This window comes from Chanos chanos, chromosome 7 (assembly GCF_902362185.1).
Source record: "Chanos chanos chromosome 7, fChaCha1.1, whole genome shotgun sequence".
Taxonomy (NCBI): Eukaryota; Metazoa; Chordata; class Actinopteri; order Gonorynchiformes; family Chanidae; genus Chanos; species Chanos chanos.
In genome coordinates this window covers 913,882-934,086 of record NC_044501.1, presented here as the reverse complement: position 1 = coordinate 934,086, position 20,205 = coordinate 913,882, and the positions used below count along the sequence as shown (strand labels likewise).

The 20,205-nt window shown below is 42.3% G+C and overlaps 1 protein-coding gene across 2 annotated transcripts; it reads left to right on the top strand.

The window, feature by feature from the left end:
- Positions 1–6,815: 6,815 nt before the first annotated feature.
- Positions 6,816–15,046, top strand: cyp3a65 (cytochrome P450, family 3, subfamily A, polypeptide 65). Of its 2 annotated transcripts, XM_030780954.1 has the most exons (13): positions 6,816–6,959; positions 7,574–7,667; positions 7,771–7,823; positions 8,556–8,655; positions 9,339–9,452; positions 10,225–10,313; positions 10,687–10,835; positions 11,057–11,184; positions 11,315–11,399; positions 12,065–12,225; positions 12,538–12,764; positions 12,950–13,112; positions 14,709–15,046. In XM_030780954.1, exons 1-13 carry the CDS (start codon positions 6,889–6,891, stop codon positions 14,820–14,822), a joined length of 1,548 nt encoding a protein of 515 aa, XP_030636814.1. In that variant the 5' UTR covers positions 6,816–6,888; the 3' UTR covers positions 14,823–15,046. The 2 variants fall into 2 exon arrangements, with proteins under 2 accessions (XP_030636814.1, XP_030636815.1); XM_030780955.1 differs by lacking the exon at positions 6,816–6,959 and having other exon boundaries at positions 8,555–8,655.
- The last annotated feature ends 5,159 nt before the right edge of the window (positions 15,047–20,205 follow it).

Genomic DNA, 20,205 nt, shown 5'->3' with positions numbered 1-20,205 from the left:
CTTATCTTTATTCTCACTGTACATGTTACCCTATACATAGCCCTTATCCTTATTCTCACTGGACATGTTACCCTATACATAACCCTTACTTTATTCTCACTGTACATGTTACCCTATACATAGCCCTTATCTCTTTATTCTCACTGGACATGTTACCCTATACATAACCCTTATCTTTATTCTCACTGGACATGTTACCCTATACATAGCCCTTATCCTTATTCTCACTGTACATGTTACCCTATACATAGCCCTTATCTTTATTCTCACTGGACATGTTACCCTATACATAGCCCTTATCTCTTTATTCTCACTGGACATGTTACCCTATACATAGCCCTTATCTCTTTATTCTCACTGGACATGTTACCCTATACATAGCCCTTATCCTTATTCTCACTGGACATGTTACCCTATACATAGCCCTTATCTTTATTCTCACTGGACATGTTACCCTATACATAGCCCTTATCTTTATTCTCACTGGACATGTTACCCTATACATAGCCCTTATCCTTATTCTCACTGTACATGTTACCCTATACATAGCCCTTATCCTTATTCTCACTGGACATGTTACCCTATACATAGCCCTTATCCTTATTCTCACTGGACATGTTACCCTATACATAGCCCTTATCTCTTTATTCTCACTGGACATGTTACCCTATACATAACCCTTATCTTTATTCTCACTGGACATGCTACCCTATACATAGCCCTTATCTATGTATCATTCGGCAACACAACATCTCGTTCCACTGTTATGTGGATGATACACAGTTATACCTCTCATTTAAACCACATGAACTGAACAATCTAACCACACTGCATTCCTGTTTATCCTGTGTCAAGGACTGGCAACTAACTTACAGTTTAATAGCAAAAAAACAGAGGTTTTGATCTTTGGTCCAGAGCATCACAAACTACACATACAGTCCTCCCTGGGTTCACTTAGCACTGATGTTTATGTCTGTGGCAAAGTACCTTGGGGTAACTTATTCTTTGAGCAGCATACCAGAAACATCAGCCAAACTTGTTTTTACCAATTAAGAAACATCTCCAGGATAAGACTCAATTTTAATGACACAGAAAAAGTCGTACATGCTTTTATATCATCACACCTGGAGTACTGTAACTCTCTCTTCACCTGCTTAAACGCCCACTCAGTCTCACAACTGCAACTTATCCAGAACTCAGCAGCCGGATCATTAACTAAATCTAGGAGGTCCTGTCATATCACCCCAGTTTTAACATCACTGCACTGGTTACCCATTGAGTTCAGAATACATTTCAAATTGCATTAATTACCTACAAGCCCATCCATGGTCTGGCTCCAGAGTATATTAAAGAGCTTTTAACCCCTTACAGCCCAGCCAGGCCCCTAAGATCAGCTAATCAAAAACTTTTAACTGTCCCGCTGACGAAACTGAAAACCGAGGGTGACCGTTCGTTTTCGATTACGGCCCCTTGTCTTTGGAACAGCCTTCAGTGTGAGATCGGCAGAGTCCGCTGCAGCCTTTAAGTGCCTCCTTAAAACTCAACTTTACGAGACGGCCTACACTGAACAATGCTCTCCCTCTTTATTACCTTTTATATTGGCTCTTTAAAGTACTAATCTGAGGTGTTTGATTTAATCTTATTTATTTCATTTGTTTTATCTTCAGTCCAAATTTAATTGTGCTTGTTTTAGTGTCATTGTGTTTGTAGTTTTATCAGCTCTTCCATATGTGTTGCACTTTTATCTGTTTAGAATTCTAGTTTGTTCTTTTATTGGCATTCTGTTTGTTTTACCTGAGATCATCGTGTTTGTGTATACCAGTGATTATTTCCTTTACTTTATTATTTCCTGATTTGTTTTATCAGTATTTTACTTCTTTATAAGGGTGCAGTGCTGGTTGCTTCTGATATTTTCTCTTGTTCCTAAACTGTCTAACAGGGGGGCTTATGCAGGCTTCTGATATTTTCTCTTGTTCCTAAACTGTCTAACAGGGGGGCTTATGCAGGCTTCTGATATTTTCTCTTGTTCCTAAACTGTCTAAGAGGGGGGCTTATGCGGGCTTCTGATATTTTTAATTTCATCATCATCATCATCATTTTCTGACGCTTCTCTGGAACTGGGTCGCGGTGGCAGCAGGCTGAGGACAGGAGCCCAGACATCCCTTTCCCCGGCTACATCCTCCGGCTCCTCCTGTTCCCAGGCCAGCCGAGATATATAATTCTCCCAACGTGTCCTGGGTCTTCCCGGGGGTCTCCTCCCAGTTGGTCGTGCCAAGAACACCTCCACAGGGAGGCGCCCAGGAGGCATCCTGACTAGGTGACCGAACCACCTCAACTGGCTCCTTTCAATGCAGAGGATCAGTGGCTCTACTCCAACTCCTCCCGGGTGTCCGAGCTCCTCACCCTATATATTTTTAATTCTTACTCTGTAAATCCTTTAACCTGGACAGCACTGGAAATTATTATTATTAGTAGTAGTAGTATCATTATCATCATTATCATCATTATCATCATCATCATTATTAGTATTAGTATTAGTATAAGTAACACTCAGGACAGAGAGGAAAACTGTATTTATTAAGGGCACAGTGATTGTCTGAAGTTGTACTGAAGAGCCTAGATGCTATATTTATGGTTACTTTTTTGTTTATGTAAACTGCCTGTAAAGCAGGCGGCTGTACTATGAAGCAAGGTAAGAGTAAGTAGTAAACCTCCTAATAGAAAAGCCCTATGGCTTCATTCTCCTAGCAAAACTACTTTACTACTTACTCTGAGTTAACTCAACCAGAAGTTACCGGGATAAGCCAGTTACCTCACTTTGTAGTACAGCCCTCAGAACTCTACAGCAGTGTATGTGATATTAACATACGATGAGGTCCAGTTACACTGCACAGCAGTGTATGTGATATTAACATACGATGAGGTCCAGTTACATTGCACAGCAGTGTATGTGATATTAACATACGATGAGGTCCAGTTACATTGCACAGCAGTGTATGTGATATTAACATACGATGAGGTCCAGTTACACTGCACAGCAGTGTATGTGTTATTACCATACGATGAGGTCCAGTTACACTGCACAGCAGTGTATGTGATATTAACATACGATGAGGTCCAGTTACACTGCACAGCAGTGTATGTGATATTAACATACGATGAGGTCCAGTTACACTGCACAGCAGTGTATGTGATATTAACATACGATGAGGTCCAGTTACATTGCACAGCAGTGTATGTGTTATTAACATACGATGAGGTCCAGTCATGTTGCACAGTAGTGTATGTGATATTAACATACGATGAGATCCAGTGATGCTGCTGTCACGTGACTGACACAGTCACATGACTCTCACAGGCCAGTCCTGGGAACTGTGTTTGTTAATAAACATGAGTGTGCTCACAGTCACTCAGGGTCACACAGTAAAACAGACTGAGGACATATGAGTAATGTCTGAAGACGAAGCACAGAGCCCAGTAACTGACACAATAAACAGATGTTTTTCATCATCACACACAAAATCAGCTCTCAGTTTAACTGTGGTGTCAGTCAGTAGTTCTATTGGAAAGCTATGGTGTCAGTCAGTAGTTGTCTAAAAGAAAGCTATGGTGTCAGTCAGTAGTTCTAAAAGAAAGCTATGGTGTCAGTCAGTAGTTGTCTAAAAGAAAGCTATGGTGTCAGTCAGTAGTTGTCTAAAAGAAAGCTATGGTGTCAGTCCGTAGTTGTCTAAAAGAAAGCTATGGTGTCCGTCAGTAGTTCTAAAAGAAAGCTATGGTGTCAGTCAGTAGTTGTCTAAAAGAAAGCTATGGTGTCAGGCAGTAGTTGTCTAAAAGAAAGCTATGGTGTCAGTCAGTAATTCTATTGGAAAGCTATTGTAGGTACAATTGCAGTCCTAACACAGGGACACCAAAAGATGTAGGTGTGATAGGATTAATAAATCAGTCTCATAACTCAGTCTCATATAATTTATTAACCATTAATTTCGGCGTTCAATATTTTATTAATTAAACAACTAAGATTAATGGGATAAGCTAGCTGTAACACTGTGCTACAGTCTTAGAGAGTATTGCATTACTAATGTATTACAATTACACTACTAAACCCATAACACTCATGAACAACCAGGTGAGTGAAGGTAATTGGGAGTGCTTTGATGGCAGAGGTTGGCATTCAGTGGATACTGCGGCAGAAACAGACAGTACAACAGTTTATTTCAAAGATACTATTTATTAACGTAATCAATACTACTTGACAAACTAATACTGATATGGTACAATCAATAATCAGCAGCAAATAGAATGATCAAAGGGTGAATGGTAACAAAATGGTAATGAGTCTATGTACAGGTATTCAGTGTAGGACTGAATGAGTGTTAGACCAGAGATGGGTGAGTGTGTGTGTGTTTGTGTGTGTGTGTGTGTGTGTGTGTGTGTGCGTGTGTGAGTGTGAGAGAGAGAGAGAGAGAGCACGTGTGTGTATGTGGGCGTGTGCCCAGCTGCGCACTGAAGAGAGAGGGAGGAGTTCTTTGGAGAGAGGCTGTGCGCATGTGCACAGAAAAGAGAGGGAGGAGCGAGGGAGAGAGGCTGTGTGCATGTGCACAGCAAGAGGTAGGCGTGGTATGAGGATTTAGTGCGCAAGCGTGTGTGCTAGGCACCAACTAGAGTGGGGGTGGCAACGAGAATCGCATGTGTGCGAGAGACCAAAGAATGTCTAACTTGAGAGCTAGTCTCAAGTAAGTAGGCCTCTCAAGATGCCTAAGTAAGATGCCGGTTGGCCCCCGTTTTTCCTGGCCAATTTGACCGTGTCTTTTCGTGTGTGTTCCGATAACTTCTTGTGTGTATTTTTCGTGGTATAGATTGTAAATCTTTATTTGTGTGTTTGTAATTTTCATTGTGTTAGGTCGTTGTTCGTTGTACATATTGTAAATAATTTTCGTGTGAACAGTTCGGGTAGGTGTAGGGGGTGTGAAGCCATTTTTGTTCGTTCTTCTTTTCTCCTGTTTTTCGTTAGGAGGTTAGGGAAGAATTCTGTATTTTCTTTTTCTTTTATTTGGGGAAGTAGTTTATTTAGTTTGGAAATTATAGATTATTTTGTTTGTTGTTTTGGCCGCGCTCACCCCCGACGCTCTTCACCACCACTTTTGTAAATAAATCACTTTTTGGACTATTCGCTGGCACAGGTCATCACTGGGAGTAGGGAAAGGGGAGTCACTTTTGTAAATAAATCACTTTTTGGACTGTATTCGCTGGCACGGGTCATCACTGGGAGTAGGGAAAGGGGAGTCACTTTTGTAAATAAATCACTTTTTGGACTGTATTCGCTGGCACGGGTCATCACTGGGAGTAGGGAAAGGGGAGTCACTTTTGTAAATAAATCACTTTTTGGACTGTATTCGCTGGCACAGGTCATCACTGGGAGTAGGGAAAGGGGAGTCACTTTTGTAAATAAATCACTTTTTGGACTGTATTCGCTGGCACAGGTCATCACTGGGAGTAGGGAAAGGGGAGTCACTTTTGTAAATAAATCACTTTTTGGACTGTATTCGCTGGCATGGGTCATCACTGGGAGTAGGGAAAGGGGAGTCACTTTTATGATATGCTCGGTAACCCCTAGGCTGGGCATAACAGCATATGTGTGTGTCTGTGTGTGTGTGTGTGTGTGTCTGTGTCTGTGTAGGTGTGGCTGTTTCTCAGTGTGTATAAAGGGTTTTGGAGTTAAGTGTGAGCAGAGGTGACTGTGTGTGTCTGTGTGTGTGTGTGTGTGTGTGTGTGTGTGTATCTGTGTCTGTGTAGGTGTGGCTGTTTCTCAGTGTGTATAAAGGGTTTTGGAGTGGAGTGTGAACAGAGGTGACTGTCTGTGTGTGTGTGGTGTGTGTGTGTGTGTGTGTGTGTGTAGGTGTGGCTGTTTCTCAGTGTGTACAAAGGGTTTTGGAGTGGAGTGTGAGCAGAGGTGACTGTGTGGTGTGTGTGTGTGGTGTGTGTGTGCGGTGTGTGTGTAGAGGGTTTTGGAGTTAAGTGTGAGCAGAGGTGACTGTGTGTGTGTGTTTATGTATATGAGTGTGTATGTGTGTGTGTGAGTGTGTGTGTAGAGGGTTTTGGAGTGGAGTGTGAACAGAGATCACTGTAACCCTATATAAGGGTTGTGGACATGTTAGATAAATTCCACAGAGGGGTGTAACAATGCACAAAGATACAGTTTATCTTTGTCATGCAGCGTGTTTACCTGTTCATAATAAGACTGCCCATATTAGGTAATCATTCACATGCTCCTCCTCTGATTTCAGATCAGTTTTTTTCTAACATAAATCCAAAGATTTTGACATCTTAAGCAAAAGCACAAATAACCATCTGCTCAAAAAATCAGATAACACAGCTTAGTCTCTGGCCAGAGCTGCTCAGGCGGCAAAACCAGTTTATTTCTTCATGAAAAGGCCTTGGGAAAAAAAAGAACAAAAAAGAGCCAGGTAACTGTGTCCGTGAGACACTCAGAAAGGATTTCCAGGAATCATATTCCACGTACTGGTGTCACCTGTTTACTGTGTTGTGATTGGCTGTTTCACCTGGTTGTGTTGTGATAGGCTGTTTCACCTGGCTTTGGAGTCATTTAATAATCAACCTGTAACCTGCCATTAAAGACTGATGAAGTCAGAGATCCAGGCTGAGCTGTGAGTTTCAGCGTCCAACAACACGGTCAAGGGACAGAGTAAGATTACAGCATGTGTTGTGATTGGTTTTTCACCCGACAGCAAAAAAGTTAATCATTCATGTCTGACCTGCTCAGCCCTTAAAGCATGTCTTTGCCTGTCTGATTTCAGCACACGGGAGCCAGACAGTCAAACATATCACACCAGTCCTTTGAGTTCTCCAGAACCACACCGACCAAACACAATGAATTTCCTCCCCCTGTTCTCTGCCGAGACATGGACACTGCTTCTGCTTCTACTGGGTCTCCTGGCTCTGTGAGTAATTTACTTTTATTCTCTTATTATATTTCTGTCTTTTACAGTGTGTTTCATGAAACTGACTACACTGACTCCAGCTTTAACTGATTTAAAGTTTATTTGGATAGAAATTGATCATTTATTCAAAGGCTAATACATTTGAACAAATGTGAAGGGTAGAACTATCAGGATGTGTCGTTAGTATGTCGGGGTAGAACTATCAGGATGTGTTGTCAGTATGTCGGGGTAGAACTATCAGGATGTGTTGTCAGTATGTCGGGGTAGAACTATCAGGATGTGTTGTCAGTATGTCGGGGTAGAACTATCAGGATGTGTCATTAGTATGTCGGGGTAGAACTATCAGGATGTGTCGTTAGTATGTCGGGGTAGAACTATCAGGATGTGTCGTTAGTATGTCGGGGTAGAACTATCAGGATGTGTTGTCAGTATGTCGGGGTAGAACTATCAGGATGTGTTGTCAGTATGTCGGGGTAGAACTATCAGGATGTGTCGTTAGTATGTCGGGGTAGAACTATCAGGATGTGTCATTAGTATGTCGGGGTAGAACTATCAGGATGTGTCGTTAGTAATCACATTGGTTTGTGTCTCGGGATTTGCTGTGTAACCTGCAGGTACGGATACTGGCCCCATGGACTGTTTAAAAAATTAGGAATTCCTGGTCCCACACCTATTCCGTTTCTGGGAACGATGTTGAACTATAAGAGGGTGAGTTACTGTTAATGGGCTGGAGATACGAAGGGACTTTTTTTAGATTTATTTCATTGTTGTCATGTGTAATGCCTCACTTTATTATGCAATTCACTTTTAGGGTTTCCAAAATTTTGACGTTGAATGTTTCCAGAAGTATGGGAAGATCTGGGGGTAAGTGTGTGAGGTTTGGGGTGTGTATCGAATCGGAGTCATAAAGTAGTCTTTCCGTTTACCCAGAAAATATAAAATATGACCTCATGTCACTCGAAACAAGGATTTTAAACCAACGTTTACAGTTTAACCTTTACTCTTGAAGTTTCTTGAAATCAGACTTTTTAGCCATGTATCCAAAATGTCTCTCAGTTCAATGAGATTTAAATATGTAGTTTACTGTCACTTAACTGGGATTTAAATGTTTAGATTGCTGTCAGTTAATTGGGATTGTAATTTTAATAACACTCTCAGTTAACAGAGATTTAAATGTGAAGATTGTAGTCAATTAATTGCGATTTTATTTTGTAGGTTACAGACAGTTAACTGGGATTTTAATTTATACATTACAGACAGTTAATTTGGGGTCTAATTTGTAGATTGCAGACAGTTAATGGGATTTTAATTTGTAGATTACAGACAGTTAATTTGGGGTCTAATTTGTAGATTACAAACAGTTAATTTGGGGTCTAATTTGTAAATCGCATGCACTCATTTCACATGAATCTGCTTCTGTCTCATGAGCCAAACTCAACAGTGAGGCAGAAATCTGAAGCCTTATTTCTCCTGTGTTTATTTGTTTATTGGTCCCGTGTTTGTTTGTTTGTCGAGTGTTGATCATGCTCTAGCGAGAAACACTGGCATTAATCAGCATGTTTTCTGTTTGTCATGTGTGATTGTTGTGATTGGCAGGATCTATGACGGCCGTCAGCCAGTTCTTTGCGTCATGGACAGAGACATCATCAAAACTGTGCTCATAAAAGAATGTTATTCCCTCTTTACCAACCGGAGGGTAAGACGCCTCACGCCTTTGAAAATCTTATCTTCCTGTATCACTGTAGTTTTCACCCTCACAACAGTTACTCACACTACACTTAGCCAACTAACCAGGACACCAATGCAGTTACTCTGTCCAATTCCAACATAAATCCAAAATTATAGTAATGTGTTTACAGTACGCCATCAGTTTAACCTCGCTGTGGATTACTCTTTTCATTAGTTTAACCTCATTGTGTTATTGTTTTCATCAGTTTAACTGCGCTGTGTTACTGTTTTCGTCAGTTTAAATTCGCTGTGTTATTGTTTTCGTCAGTTTAACCTCGCTGTGTTATTGTTTTCGGTAGTTTAACTGCGATGTGTTATTGTTTTCGGTCGAATTTCCATCTGAACGGACCGCTGTACGACGCTGTGTTATTGTTTTCATTTGTTTAAATTCGCTGTGTTATTGTTTTCGGTAGTTTAGTTTCACTGTATTATTGTTTTCGTCAGTTTAAAATCGCTGTGTTATTGTTTTCAGTAGAATTTCCGTCTGAACGGACCGCTGTACGACGCTGTGTCGTTGTTTTCATCAGTTTAAATTCGCTGTGTTATTGTTTTCATTTGTTTAAATTCGCTGTGTTATTGTTTTCGGTAGTTTAGTTTCACTGTATTATTGTTTTCTTCAGTTTAAAATCGCTGTGTTATTGTTTTCGGTAGAATTTCCGTCTGAACGGACCGCTGTACGACGCCGTGTCTATAGTAGAAGATGAAGACTGGCGGAGGATCCGAGGCATCCTGTCACCGTCGTTCACCACCGGACGGCTGAAAGAGGTATCCGTCACGTATCTCAGTGTCACACGGTTCTCTGCTTTGAGGTACCCGTCACGTGTCTCAGTGTCACACGGTTCTCTGCTTTCACACCTCATCTCAGTGTTAATGAATGAAAAGATCGAAAAGGAAAGACAGGAAACCTTTAAGCTCAGACAGTCAGAGCAGCAGATGGGGTAGAGAATTTAACCAGACCAGCCTGGTTTACGCTGTGAATAGGTTTCTGTGCGGTACCAGACCAGCCTGGTTTACACTGTGAATAGGTTTCTGTGCGGTACCAGACCAGCCTGGTTTACACTGTGAATAGGTTCCTGTGCAGTACCAGACCAGCCTGGTTTACACTGTGAATAGGTTCCTGTGAGGCTCTGCTCAGTGAGAGTGTAGGTGATGATTGTGCTGTTATGATGTACTACTCACTGGCTCATGCTCTGGTGGGTGTTAGTATATAAACATGTATGTATGTATAGTATGTAGAACATGTGAGTAACAGGGGAGGAAATCTTCAGGATGAGAAGTAAAACATGCTGCATCCTTACGAAGACAGATGCATGTGGTTGAGTCAGTCCCAGTCAAACATGGTGAAGTCCCTGACGCCTCTGGTGTAGGCCCTAACAAACACTAGTTATAGAGGACTGCCAGATATATGTTTGAAACACTGCCCTCTTCTGGGCCTTTTTTTTTATTGCAGTCAGAATGGGGGCAAAAATTAAACAGGGTTAGAGGCAGGGAAAGGATGACCACGGGGAAGTCATGTGTGATTTCTGTGTGTTGTCAGATGTTTGCGATCATGAAGAGGAACTCTAATACGTTAATTAAGACCCTGCAGAGGAACGCTGATCGGGGCGAAGCCGCTGATTTTAAAGAGTGAGTACACCTAAAAAAAGAGTGAGTACACCGAAAAAAAGGAAAAAAAGAGTGAGTACACCTAAAAAAAAGAGTGAGTACACCTAAAAAAAGGAAAAAAAGAGTGAGTACACATAAAAAAGGGGAAAAAAGAGTGAGTACACCGAAAAAAAGAGTGAGTACACCAAAAAAATAGGAAAAAAGAGTGAGTACGCCTAAAAAAACAGTGAGTACACCTAAAACAAAAAAAAAAAAAGTGAAACTTAGAAACTTCAGTCTGAATCTGAGAGTCTGTCGTCAGTGTGTGGTCAGTGTGGAGACACACACTGTAGACACACCCAGTTTGCAGGATGAATCCTCTTGTTTAGTCTTGTGTCTTGTTAAATGGTTCCAGACTCTTCGGGGCATACAGTATGGACGTGGTGACCAGCACAGCTTTCAGTGTTGACATCGATTCGCTCAACAACCCCAAAGACCCCTTCGTGAACAACATCAAGAAAATGCTCAAATTCGACTTTCTTAATCCACTCTTCCTCCTAGTTGGTAATGTGACTGAATCCATTAATTTAACATAGGTTCCTCCATGTTTGCATGAAAAACATCTGAAACCTATAGGAATGTTCCTGTTCTGCTTTCCTGACCTCTCTTTAGACAGGACACTTTTTTCTCATATCCCCCTGGGGTCCCAGTGCTCTAAGATGACGTTGTTTTGATGGAATTTCAGGTAGATTTAAAAGTGCTTTTTCTTTATTCTTTTCTTTTAGCATTCTTTCCCTTTCTTGCACCTCTTCTGGAAAAAATGGATTTTGCCTTTTTTCCGACGTCAGTGACTGACTTCTTCTATGCTGCTCTGCAGAAGATCAAGGCTGACCGAACTGCGAATGACCACACAGTATGTTTTACTCTCTGTTTCTGTGTGTGTGTGTGTGTTGTTGAGCACATGGTGGTGTTGTAGCTGACTGTTTAAACGTGTAAATAATAAAAAGGTGTTTTGACTCATTGACCTGTCTCTCCCTCCACAGAATCGGGTTGACTTCCTGCAGCTGATGGTGGATTCTCAGAAACAGGAGAAAGCAGGAGACAGTAAAGGAGAGGAAATAAACAAAGGTAGTGTTTGTGTATGTGAAAGTGTGTGTGAGTGTGTGTGTGTGAAAGAGTGTGTGTGTGTGTGTGTGTGTGTGTGTGTGTGTGTGTGTGAAAGAGTGTGTGTGTGTGTGTGTGTGTGTGTGTCTGTCTGTCTGTCTGGTAAAGGAGAGGAAATAAACAAGGGTAGTGTTTGTGTATGTGAAAGAGTGTGTGTGTGTGTGTGTCTGTGTGTGTGCGTGTGTGTGTATGTGAAAGAGTATGTGTGTCTGTGTCTGTGTGTGTGAGTGTGTCTGTGTGTGTGTGTGTATGTGAAAGAGTGTGTGTGTCTGTGTCTGTGTGTGTGTGTGTGTGTGAGTGTGTGTGTGGTAAAGGAGAGGAAATAAGTAAAGGTGGTGTTGGTGTATGTTAAAGGGCGCGTGTGTGTGTGTGGGTGTGTGTCTGTGTGTGTGTCTGTGTGTGTGTGTGTGGGTGTGGGTGTGTGCGTGTGAGTGTGCGTGTCTGTGTGTGTGTGTGTGGGTGTGTGTGTGTGTGTGTGTGTGTGTGGGTGTGTGGGTATGCGTGTGTGTGTATGTGTGTGTGTATGTGTGAGTGTGTCTGTGTGTGTGTGTGTGTGTGTGTGGTAAAGGAGAGGAAAGAAGTAAAGGTGGTGTTGGTGTATGTGAAAGGACGTGTGTGTCTCTCTGTAGGTCTGACAGATCATGAGATTCTGTCCCAGGCAATGATTTTCATATTTGCCGGCTATGAGACCAGCAGCAGCACTCTGACCTTCCTCTTCTACAATCTGGCCACAAACCCACACACCATAAAGAAACTTCAGGAGGAGATTGACCACACCTTCCCCAACAAGGTGATCTCTGAAACCAAAACCTAACCCTAACCCTAAACTACACCTTCCCTAACAAGGTGTTCTCTGAAAACTAACCCTAAACCACACCTTCCCCAACAAGGTGTTCTCTGAAAACTAACCCTAAACCATACCTTCCCCAACAAGGTGTTCTCTGAAAACCAAACCTAACCTAAACCAAAATGAAAGGCAAAAACCCAAAGGACCCTGACGATACACCTGACGAAATGCCAAACATCTGACATCAGAAAGACCTAAAGCAGTTAAAGAGCATCACCTGCTCATGTGTATCTTTGTGCTTTGTTTTTCGGACAGGCCCCTGTCGAGTATGACAAGCTGATGCAGATGGAGTATTTGGATGCTGCCTTGAATGAGTCTCTGAGGTTGTATCCTGTTGCCGCACGACTCGAGAGAGTCTGCAAGAAAACCGTGGAGATCAACGGGGTCACCATCCCCAAGGAAACAGTTGTCATGGTGCCCATCTTTGCCCTCCACAGAGACCCTGAAATCTGGACCAACCCAGAGGATTTCAACCCAGACAGGTAGATCACAAAATTGAAAACTTTGTTTCTTTCCTTTTGTGATCTGTCGTTCAAACGTGAAACTTGCAAAAGATATTGTAAAAAAAAAAAATATATATATATATATATATATATATATATATATACAAAGGCAGTCCCTTGCACTGATACCCTGCTCTGTTCCTTTACCTGTGTGTGTGTGTCAGGTTCAGTAAAGAAAACAAAGAGAGTATTGACCCGTACACATACATGCCTTTTGGGGCGGGGCCCAGGAACTGCATTGGGATGAGATTTGCCTTAGTGAGCATGAAGCTGGCCATCGTAGAGATATTACAGAGATTTGACATTCATGTCTGTCCTGAAACCAAGGTAAGCCACGCCTACTGCAACGCGACATTTCTAATGACTTCAGTAATGACTTAAGTAGTGATGATTTTAGTGATGACTTTAGTTATGATTTTAGTAATGTTGACTTTAGTGATGATGACTGCAGTGATGATGACTTTAGTGATGACTTTGGTAATGATGACTTTAGTAATGATAACTTTAGTGATGATGACGTAAGTAATGATTACTTTAGTGATGACTTCAGTAATGATGACTTTAGTAATGATGGCTTTAGTAATGATGACTTTAGTAATGATGGCTTTAGTAATGATGACTTTAGCGATGATGACTTTAGTAATAATGACTTTAGTGATGATGACCTTAATAATGACGACTTTAGTAATGATGACTTTAGTAATGATGACTTTAGTGATGACTTTAGTGATGATGACTTTAGTGATGATGACTTTAGTGACGACTTTAGTAATGACGACTTTAGTGATGACTTTAGTGATGATGACTTTAGTGATGATGACTTTAGTGACGACTTTAATAATGATGACTTTAGTGATGACTTTAGTGATGATGACTTTAGTGATGATGACTTCAGTAATGATGACTTTAGTAATGATGACTTTAGTGATGACTTTAGTAATGATGACTTTAGTAATGATGACTTTAGTTATGATGACTTTAGTGACTTTAGTAATGATGACTTTAGTGATGATGACTTTAGTGATGATGACTTTAGTAATGATGACTTTAGTAATGATGACTTTAATAATGATGACTTTAGTGATGATGACTTTAGTGATGATGAGTTTAATAATGATGACTTTAGTAATGATGACTTTAGTGATGACTTTAGTAATGATGCCTTTAGTAATGATGACTTTAGTAATGATGGCTTTAGTAATGATGACTTTAGTGATGATGACTTTAGTAATTATGACTTTAATAATGATGATTTTGGTAATGATGACTTTAGTAATGATGACTTTAGTGATGATGACTTTAGTAATCATGACTTTAGTAATGATGACTTTAATAATGATGAGTTTATTAATGATAACTTTAGTGATGATGAGTTTAATAATGATGACTTTAGTAATGATGACTTTAGTGATGATGACTTTAATAATGATGACTTTAGTAATGATGACTTTAGTGATGATGACTTTAGTAATGATGACTTTAGTAATGATGACTTTAGTGATGATGACTTTAGTAATGATGACTTTAATAATGATGACTTTAGTAATGATGACTTTAGTAATGATGACTTTAATAATGATGACTTTAGTAATGATGACTTTAGTGATGATGACTTTAGTGATGATGACTTTAGTAATCATGACTTTAGTAATCATGACTTTAGTGATGACCTCCTATTACATTGATTCTATGAAACTTTAAAAAGCCCCGTGTTTCACTTTTTCTGTTTGTAAATACGTCTGTTGCTAAATAAAGACTAAATATTTGGTGCTGCACAGGTCTAATGTACTCAAAGGTTTTTAATATTGTAAAGGATTTAATGCTGTAAAGGTATTTAATGCTATAAAGGTTTTTTCAGTGCTGTAAAATGCAACCAAAGAATTCACCCCGGGCAATGTTTTGTTTTTCTGTCCATCCTGTTAGGTTCCCCTGGAGCTGGATGTTCAGGGTCTGCTGGCTCCCAAACACCCCATTAAACTCAAACTGAGCCCTCGAACCACCTCCTCCCCATCAGAGAACAACCATGTGAAATCTTAGCATCCACAGTGTGGCCACATTCTACTACAGACATTGCACTCAGCTTCCTCTCCTCTGACTTCACCTGAGGAAAGGACCATCAGAGGACGTCAGCTGGGTTTTGTGTTTTTTGGGGATGGTTTTGAGTGATAAACAAGCACATTTTTATAACTCTTAAGAGAAGAAATCTGATTGGTGTTAAATGAAACATCAGTAAGAAAAATAATAAAAATTCTGCAGATACACACATTTTTGCTCATTCACGTTCACAGTCACACTCATTCAACTTTGCTTTCATGTCCATGTCCATGTCCATGTTCATATTCACCAATCAGCACATCTCAGATCACGCACACTGAGCACTGGTCCACTAATGAGACATTAAATAAATGAAAGACCTGTCCCCCCTCAAAAAAAAAAAAAAAAAAAAAAAGCTTGTGGCATATCAGTGTGTCCCAGAGAGGACACAGCACAAACCCACAACCCGATAGGGTCACAGAGAAAAGCAAATCCTCTTCAGAAATCAAACTCACAACCCAATAGGGTCACAGAGAAAAGCAAATCCTCTTCAGAAATCAAACTCACAACCCAATAGGGTCACAGAGAAAAGCAAGTCCTCTTCAGAAATCAGACTCACAACCCGATTACTCTATAGGGAGTTTAAACATGTTTAGATAACTGTGTTGAGTTTAAACATGTTTAGATTACTCTATGGGGCTGAAACTGCGTCGACATCAGTATTTTAAACCGACACATCTTTTTTTTATTTTGATGAATTTACCTTTTTGAATGCTGCAATTCATTATAGTGCTTCAATTCATTTTATCAAATGTTTTTTCTTCAATATCACTATGTCATTGCTGCTAGGACTTCCACTAATGACTGTTTTTTTATCGATTAATCTACCGACTGTTCGAGTCGAATAGTCAGTTACCACCGCTCTCTTCAGTCGTCACTCCTCACCTGATCGAACAAGTCAAAACGATGACTGCTTAACGAAGGCAGTGATTGGTCAGAGTTTTTTGTCAATCATATTCAAGTCGAGAACGTGCATAACTGTAGCCTATTACATTAGGTAACTTCTGCTCCGGGGGGGTGGGGGCTTATTGTCATAAGAGTCTAGGGTGCTGAACTAACAGAAGCTCATCTTGTCACCTGGGGTGAGTTCCTCATTAACTGAAGGACATTTGTTAACATCTTGCCTTGTTCATAGAGTAGATACAGACACACTGAATTGGACTAGTGAAGACAATATTGAGATACATCATAATTACAAATGTAAATGTGTCATACATGAACAGTAAGAGGATTGGTGTAAACGTGCGATTTATAAATAGACAGTGAGAGGACTGGTTTACACACGTGATTAACAGACAGTGAGAGGATTTGTTTACACTTGTGATTAAGAGAGAGTGAGAGGATTGGTTTACACATGTGATTAACAGACAGTGAGAGGATTGGTTTACACATGTGATCAACAAACAGTGAGGGGATTGGTTTACACATGTGACTAACAGAGAGTGAGGGGTATGGTTTACACATGTGATTAATAGACAGTGAGATGATTGGTTTACACATGTGATTAACAGACATTGAGAGGATTGGTTTACACATGTGATTAACAGAGAGTGAGATGATTGGTTTACACATGTGATTAATAGACAGTGAGAGGATTGGTTTACACATGTGATTAACAGAGAGTGAGATGATTGGTTTACACATGTGATTAACAGAGAGTGAGATGATTGGTTTACACATGTGATTAACAGAGAGTGAGATGATTGGTTTACACATGTGATTAATAGACAGTGAGAGGATTGGTTTACACATGTGATTAACAGAGAGTGAGATGATTGGTTTACACATGTGATTAACAGAGAGTGAGATGATTGGTTTACACATGTGATTAACAGAGAGTGAGATGATTGGTTTACACATGTGATTAATAGAGAGTGAGATGATTGGTTTACACATGTGATTAACAGACATTGAGAGGATTGGTTTACACATGTGATTAACAGACATTGAGAGGATTGGTTTACACATGTGATTAACAGACATTGAGAGCCTCTCTGTCTTCTGTGATCCCTTGTGTCCACGCTCTTAAGGCTGCAGTGACAAACTTAAAGAGGATTGAGGCGGTACGGGGTCTACCACAGGCTCTTAAACTTGTGACCACATTGCAATCTCAGTTGGATGAATGCTTCAAGACTGTCTTTGATCATCCTTCGGGTCATAAGGCCACCCTCCTGGATCCCCACTTTAAGAGCTTGCCCAAGTCACGCCTCAGAGTGGAACAGGCTGGAGTCAGATGTGCCTTCAGTCCATCAGAGTGGAACAGGCTGGAGTCAGATGTGCCTTCAGTCCATCAGAGTGGAACAGGCTGGAGTCAGATGTGCCTTCAGTCCATCAGAGTAGAGCAGGCTGGAGGCAGATGTGCCTTCAGTCCATCAGAGTGGAACAGGCTGGAGTCAGATGTGCCTTCAGTCCATCAGAGTGGAGCAGGCTGGAGGCAGATGTGCCTTCAGTCCATCAGAGTGGAACAGGCTGGAGTCAGATGTGCCTTCAGTCCATCAGAGTGGAGCAGGCTGGAGTCAGATGTGCCTTCAGTCCATCAGAGTGGAGCAGGCTGGAGGCAGATGTGCCTTCAGTCCATCAGAGTAGAGCAGGCTGGAGGCAGATGTGAGTAGAGGGTTGTATCATATGGATAATGTTTCTGGGGTACCTGGAGCTGCCGTTGGCAACCCATCCTCAGATGAGACCAGTGTGCAAAAAAGCCTCTTTTGGGGGGTTATGCATAACCTTTCAAAGCTAAAGGTCAAGTCAGCCTCACCTGGTGCTCTGACCTCCATCCACATAGGTGAGAGCTACTTAGCTGAGGCCAGCACAGAGTCACTGATCTGAGATCAGCAGTGACCATCTGGTCAACAGAGATGATGACACAGCCAGCTGTGACTCATGTGGCAGTGAAATACCTCACCTGTCCCCCAACAAATGTCTCGCCTGAGCGTCTGTTTAGCACAGCAGGAACTGTTCTGTCTCCCCATGGCTCCAGACTGCTCCCATGGCAATGTGGAGGAGCTTGTCTTTACAAAATACAACTTGGAGAAAATTAAATGCGAGTATGGTAGCAGAACATATATTCCTCCCAGTGAACTTTGGTTTTTCTTGTTCTAATTCGGACATTATGTGCTGAAAAAAAGGAGGAATATGAAAGATTATGTTACATAAATGCTTAAAAACAAAACAAAACAATTCAACAACAATAAAAAATAAAAAAAGGGGGGAAAAATGAATTTTGACTTCATTTTTGTTTGGGTTGTGTTTTGGCAGACAGTTGAGAAGCAACACAAAATAACACTGTAATAACAAGGTTACACCTGTCAGTTTATAATAGTATTGATAACTATACATCTTGCGCTGCTGTGCGCCGGCGCTGGGCGAAGGCCGATACCGTTGGTGGCACGACCAGGCTTTCAAGACAATTGCACAAAGTATCTGTAGGGCCACCACCAGCTGCCGGAGGTCAAAGCCCTCGAAACAAACCATCAGCTTCATCAGAGCTGGAGAGAATCCCAGGACAACACCCAAAGCAACATCAGGACTTCTGAACACTGCACAGGACTGGCAGCTGACAGTGGACTTGGGCAAGCAACTCAAGTGCCCTCAGCATGGGGCCAAGAGCTCCCCTAGACCTGACATCGCTCTGGTGTCAAAGGCAACAAAGAATGATGCCATGCTGGAGCTTAGCGTGCCACGGCAAGACCGCGTAGAGGAGGCCTTTGAGCAGGAGAGGAAGAAGTACGAGGGCCTAGTCAGCAACTGCCACAGACAAGGCTGGAAGGCAAGGTGCTTGCCTGTGGAGGTAGGGTGCAGAGGCTTTGGAGGGCAGTCCCTCTGTAGGACCTACGCTGCACTCCGCATCACAGGCGAGAGGAGGAGGAGGGCCATCTATGACAACACAGAGGCTGCAGAGAAAGCCTCCGGGTGGCTCTGGATCAAGAGACCGGATCCGTGGGAGAGTGCTGCTAGGGCACAAGCTGAGGCTTGATGAACCTCAGCTGGGTTACCTGAGTGAGGGTGTCTGAGGCTTGATGAACCTCAGCTGGGTCACCTGAGTGAGGGTGTCTGAAGCTTGATCAACCTCAGCTGGGTCAACTGAGTGAGGGTGTCTGAGGCTTGATGAACCTCAGCTGGGTCAACTGAGTGAGGGTGTCTGAGGCTTGATGAACCTCAGCTGGGTTACCTGAGTGAGGGTGTCTGATGTCCATAAGACCTGAAACACCCGATGACCTCTGATGATGTGCCCGAGCTTTGCATCAGAAGATGTTTCATTACAATATGTCGAATAAAACCTGTGTTCTGCCAGAGCTCTCAGTCAGGGGTTGATTAAGGTTTAGGTCTAGGCATACGGTACTTCAGAGAACAGTTTTTATTTGTAATGATTTTTTTGTTTATATTGTCCGTTCAGCATCCTCCAGTTAGGGTGGGTGGTAACGGGGTGGTAACAGTTAGGGTGGGTGGTAACGGGGTGGTAACAGTCAGGGTGGGTGGTAACGGGGTGGTAACAGTTAGGGTGGGTGGTAACAGGGTGGTAACAGTTAGGGTGGGTGGTAACGGGGTGGTAACAGTCAGGGTGGGTGGTAACGGGGTGGTAACAGTCAGGGTGGGTGGTAACGGGGTGGTAACAGTCAGGGTGGGTGGTAACGGGGTGGTAACAGTTAGGGTGGGTGGTAACAGGGTGGTCACAGTTAGGGTGGGTGGTAACAGGGTGGTAACAGTTAGGGTGGGTGGTAACGGGGTGGTAACAGTTAGGGTGGGTGGTAACGGGGTGGTAACAGTCAGGGTGGGTGGTAACAGGGTGGTCACAGTTAGGGTGGGTGGTAACGGGGTGCTCACAGTTAGGGTGGGTGGTAACGGGGTGCTCACAGTTAGGGTGGGTGGTAACAGTTAGGGTGGGTGGTAACAGGGTGGTAACAGTTAGGGTGGGTGGTAACAGGGTGGTAACAGTTAGGGTGGGTGGTAACGGGGTGGTAACAGTTAGGGTGGGTGGTAACGGGGTGCTCACAGTTAGGGTGGGTGGTAACGGGGTGGTAACAGTTAGGGTGGGTGGTAACGGGGTGGTCACAGTTAGGGTGGGTGGTAACGGGGTGGTAACAGTTAGGGTGGGTGGTAACAGTTAGGGTGGGTGGTAACGGGGTGGTAACAGTTAGGGTGGGTGGTAACAGGGTGGTAACAGTTAGGGTGGGTGGTAACGGGGTGGTAACAGTTAGGGTGGGTGGTAACGGGGTGGTAACAGTTAGGGTGGGTGGTAACGGGGTGGTCACAGTTAGGGTGGGTGGTAACGGGGTGGTAACAGTTAGGGTGGGTGGTAACGGGGTGGTAACAGTTAGGGTGGGTGGTA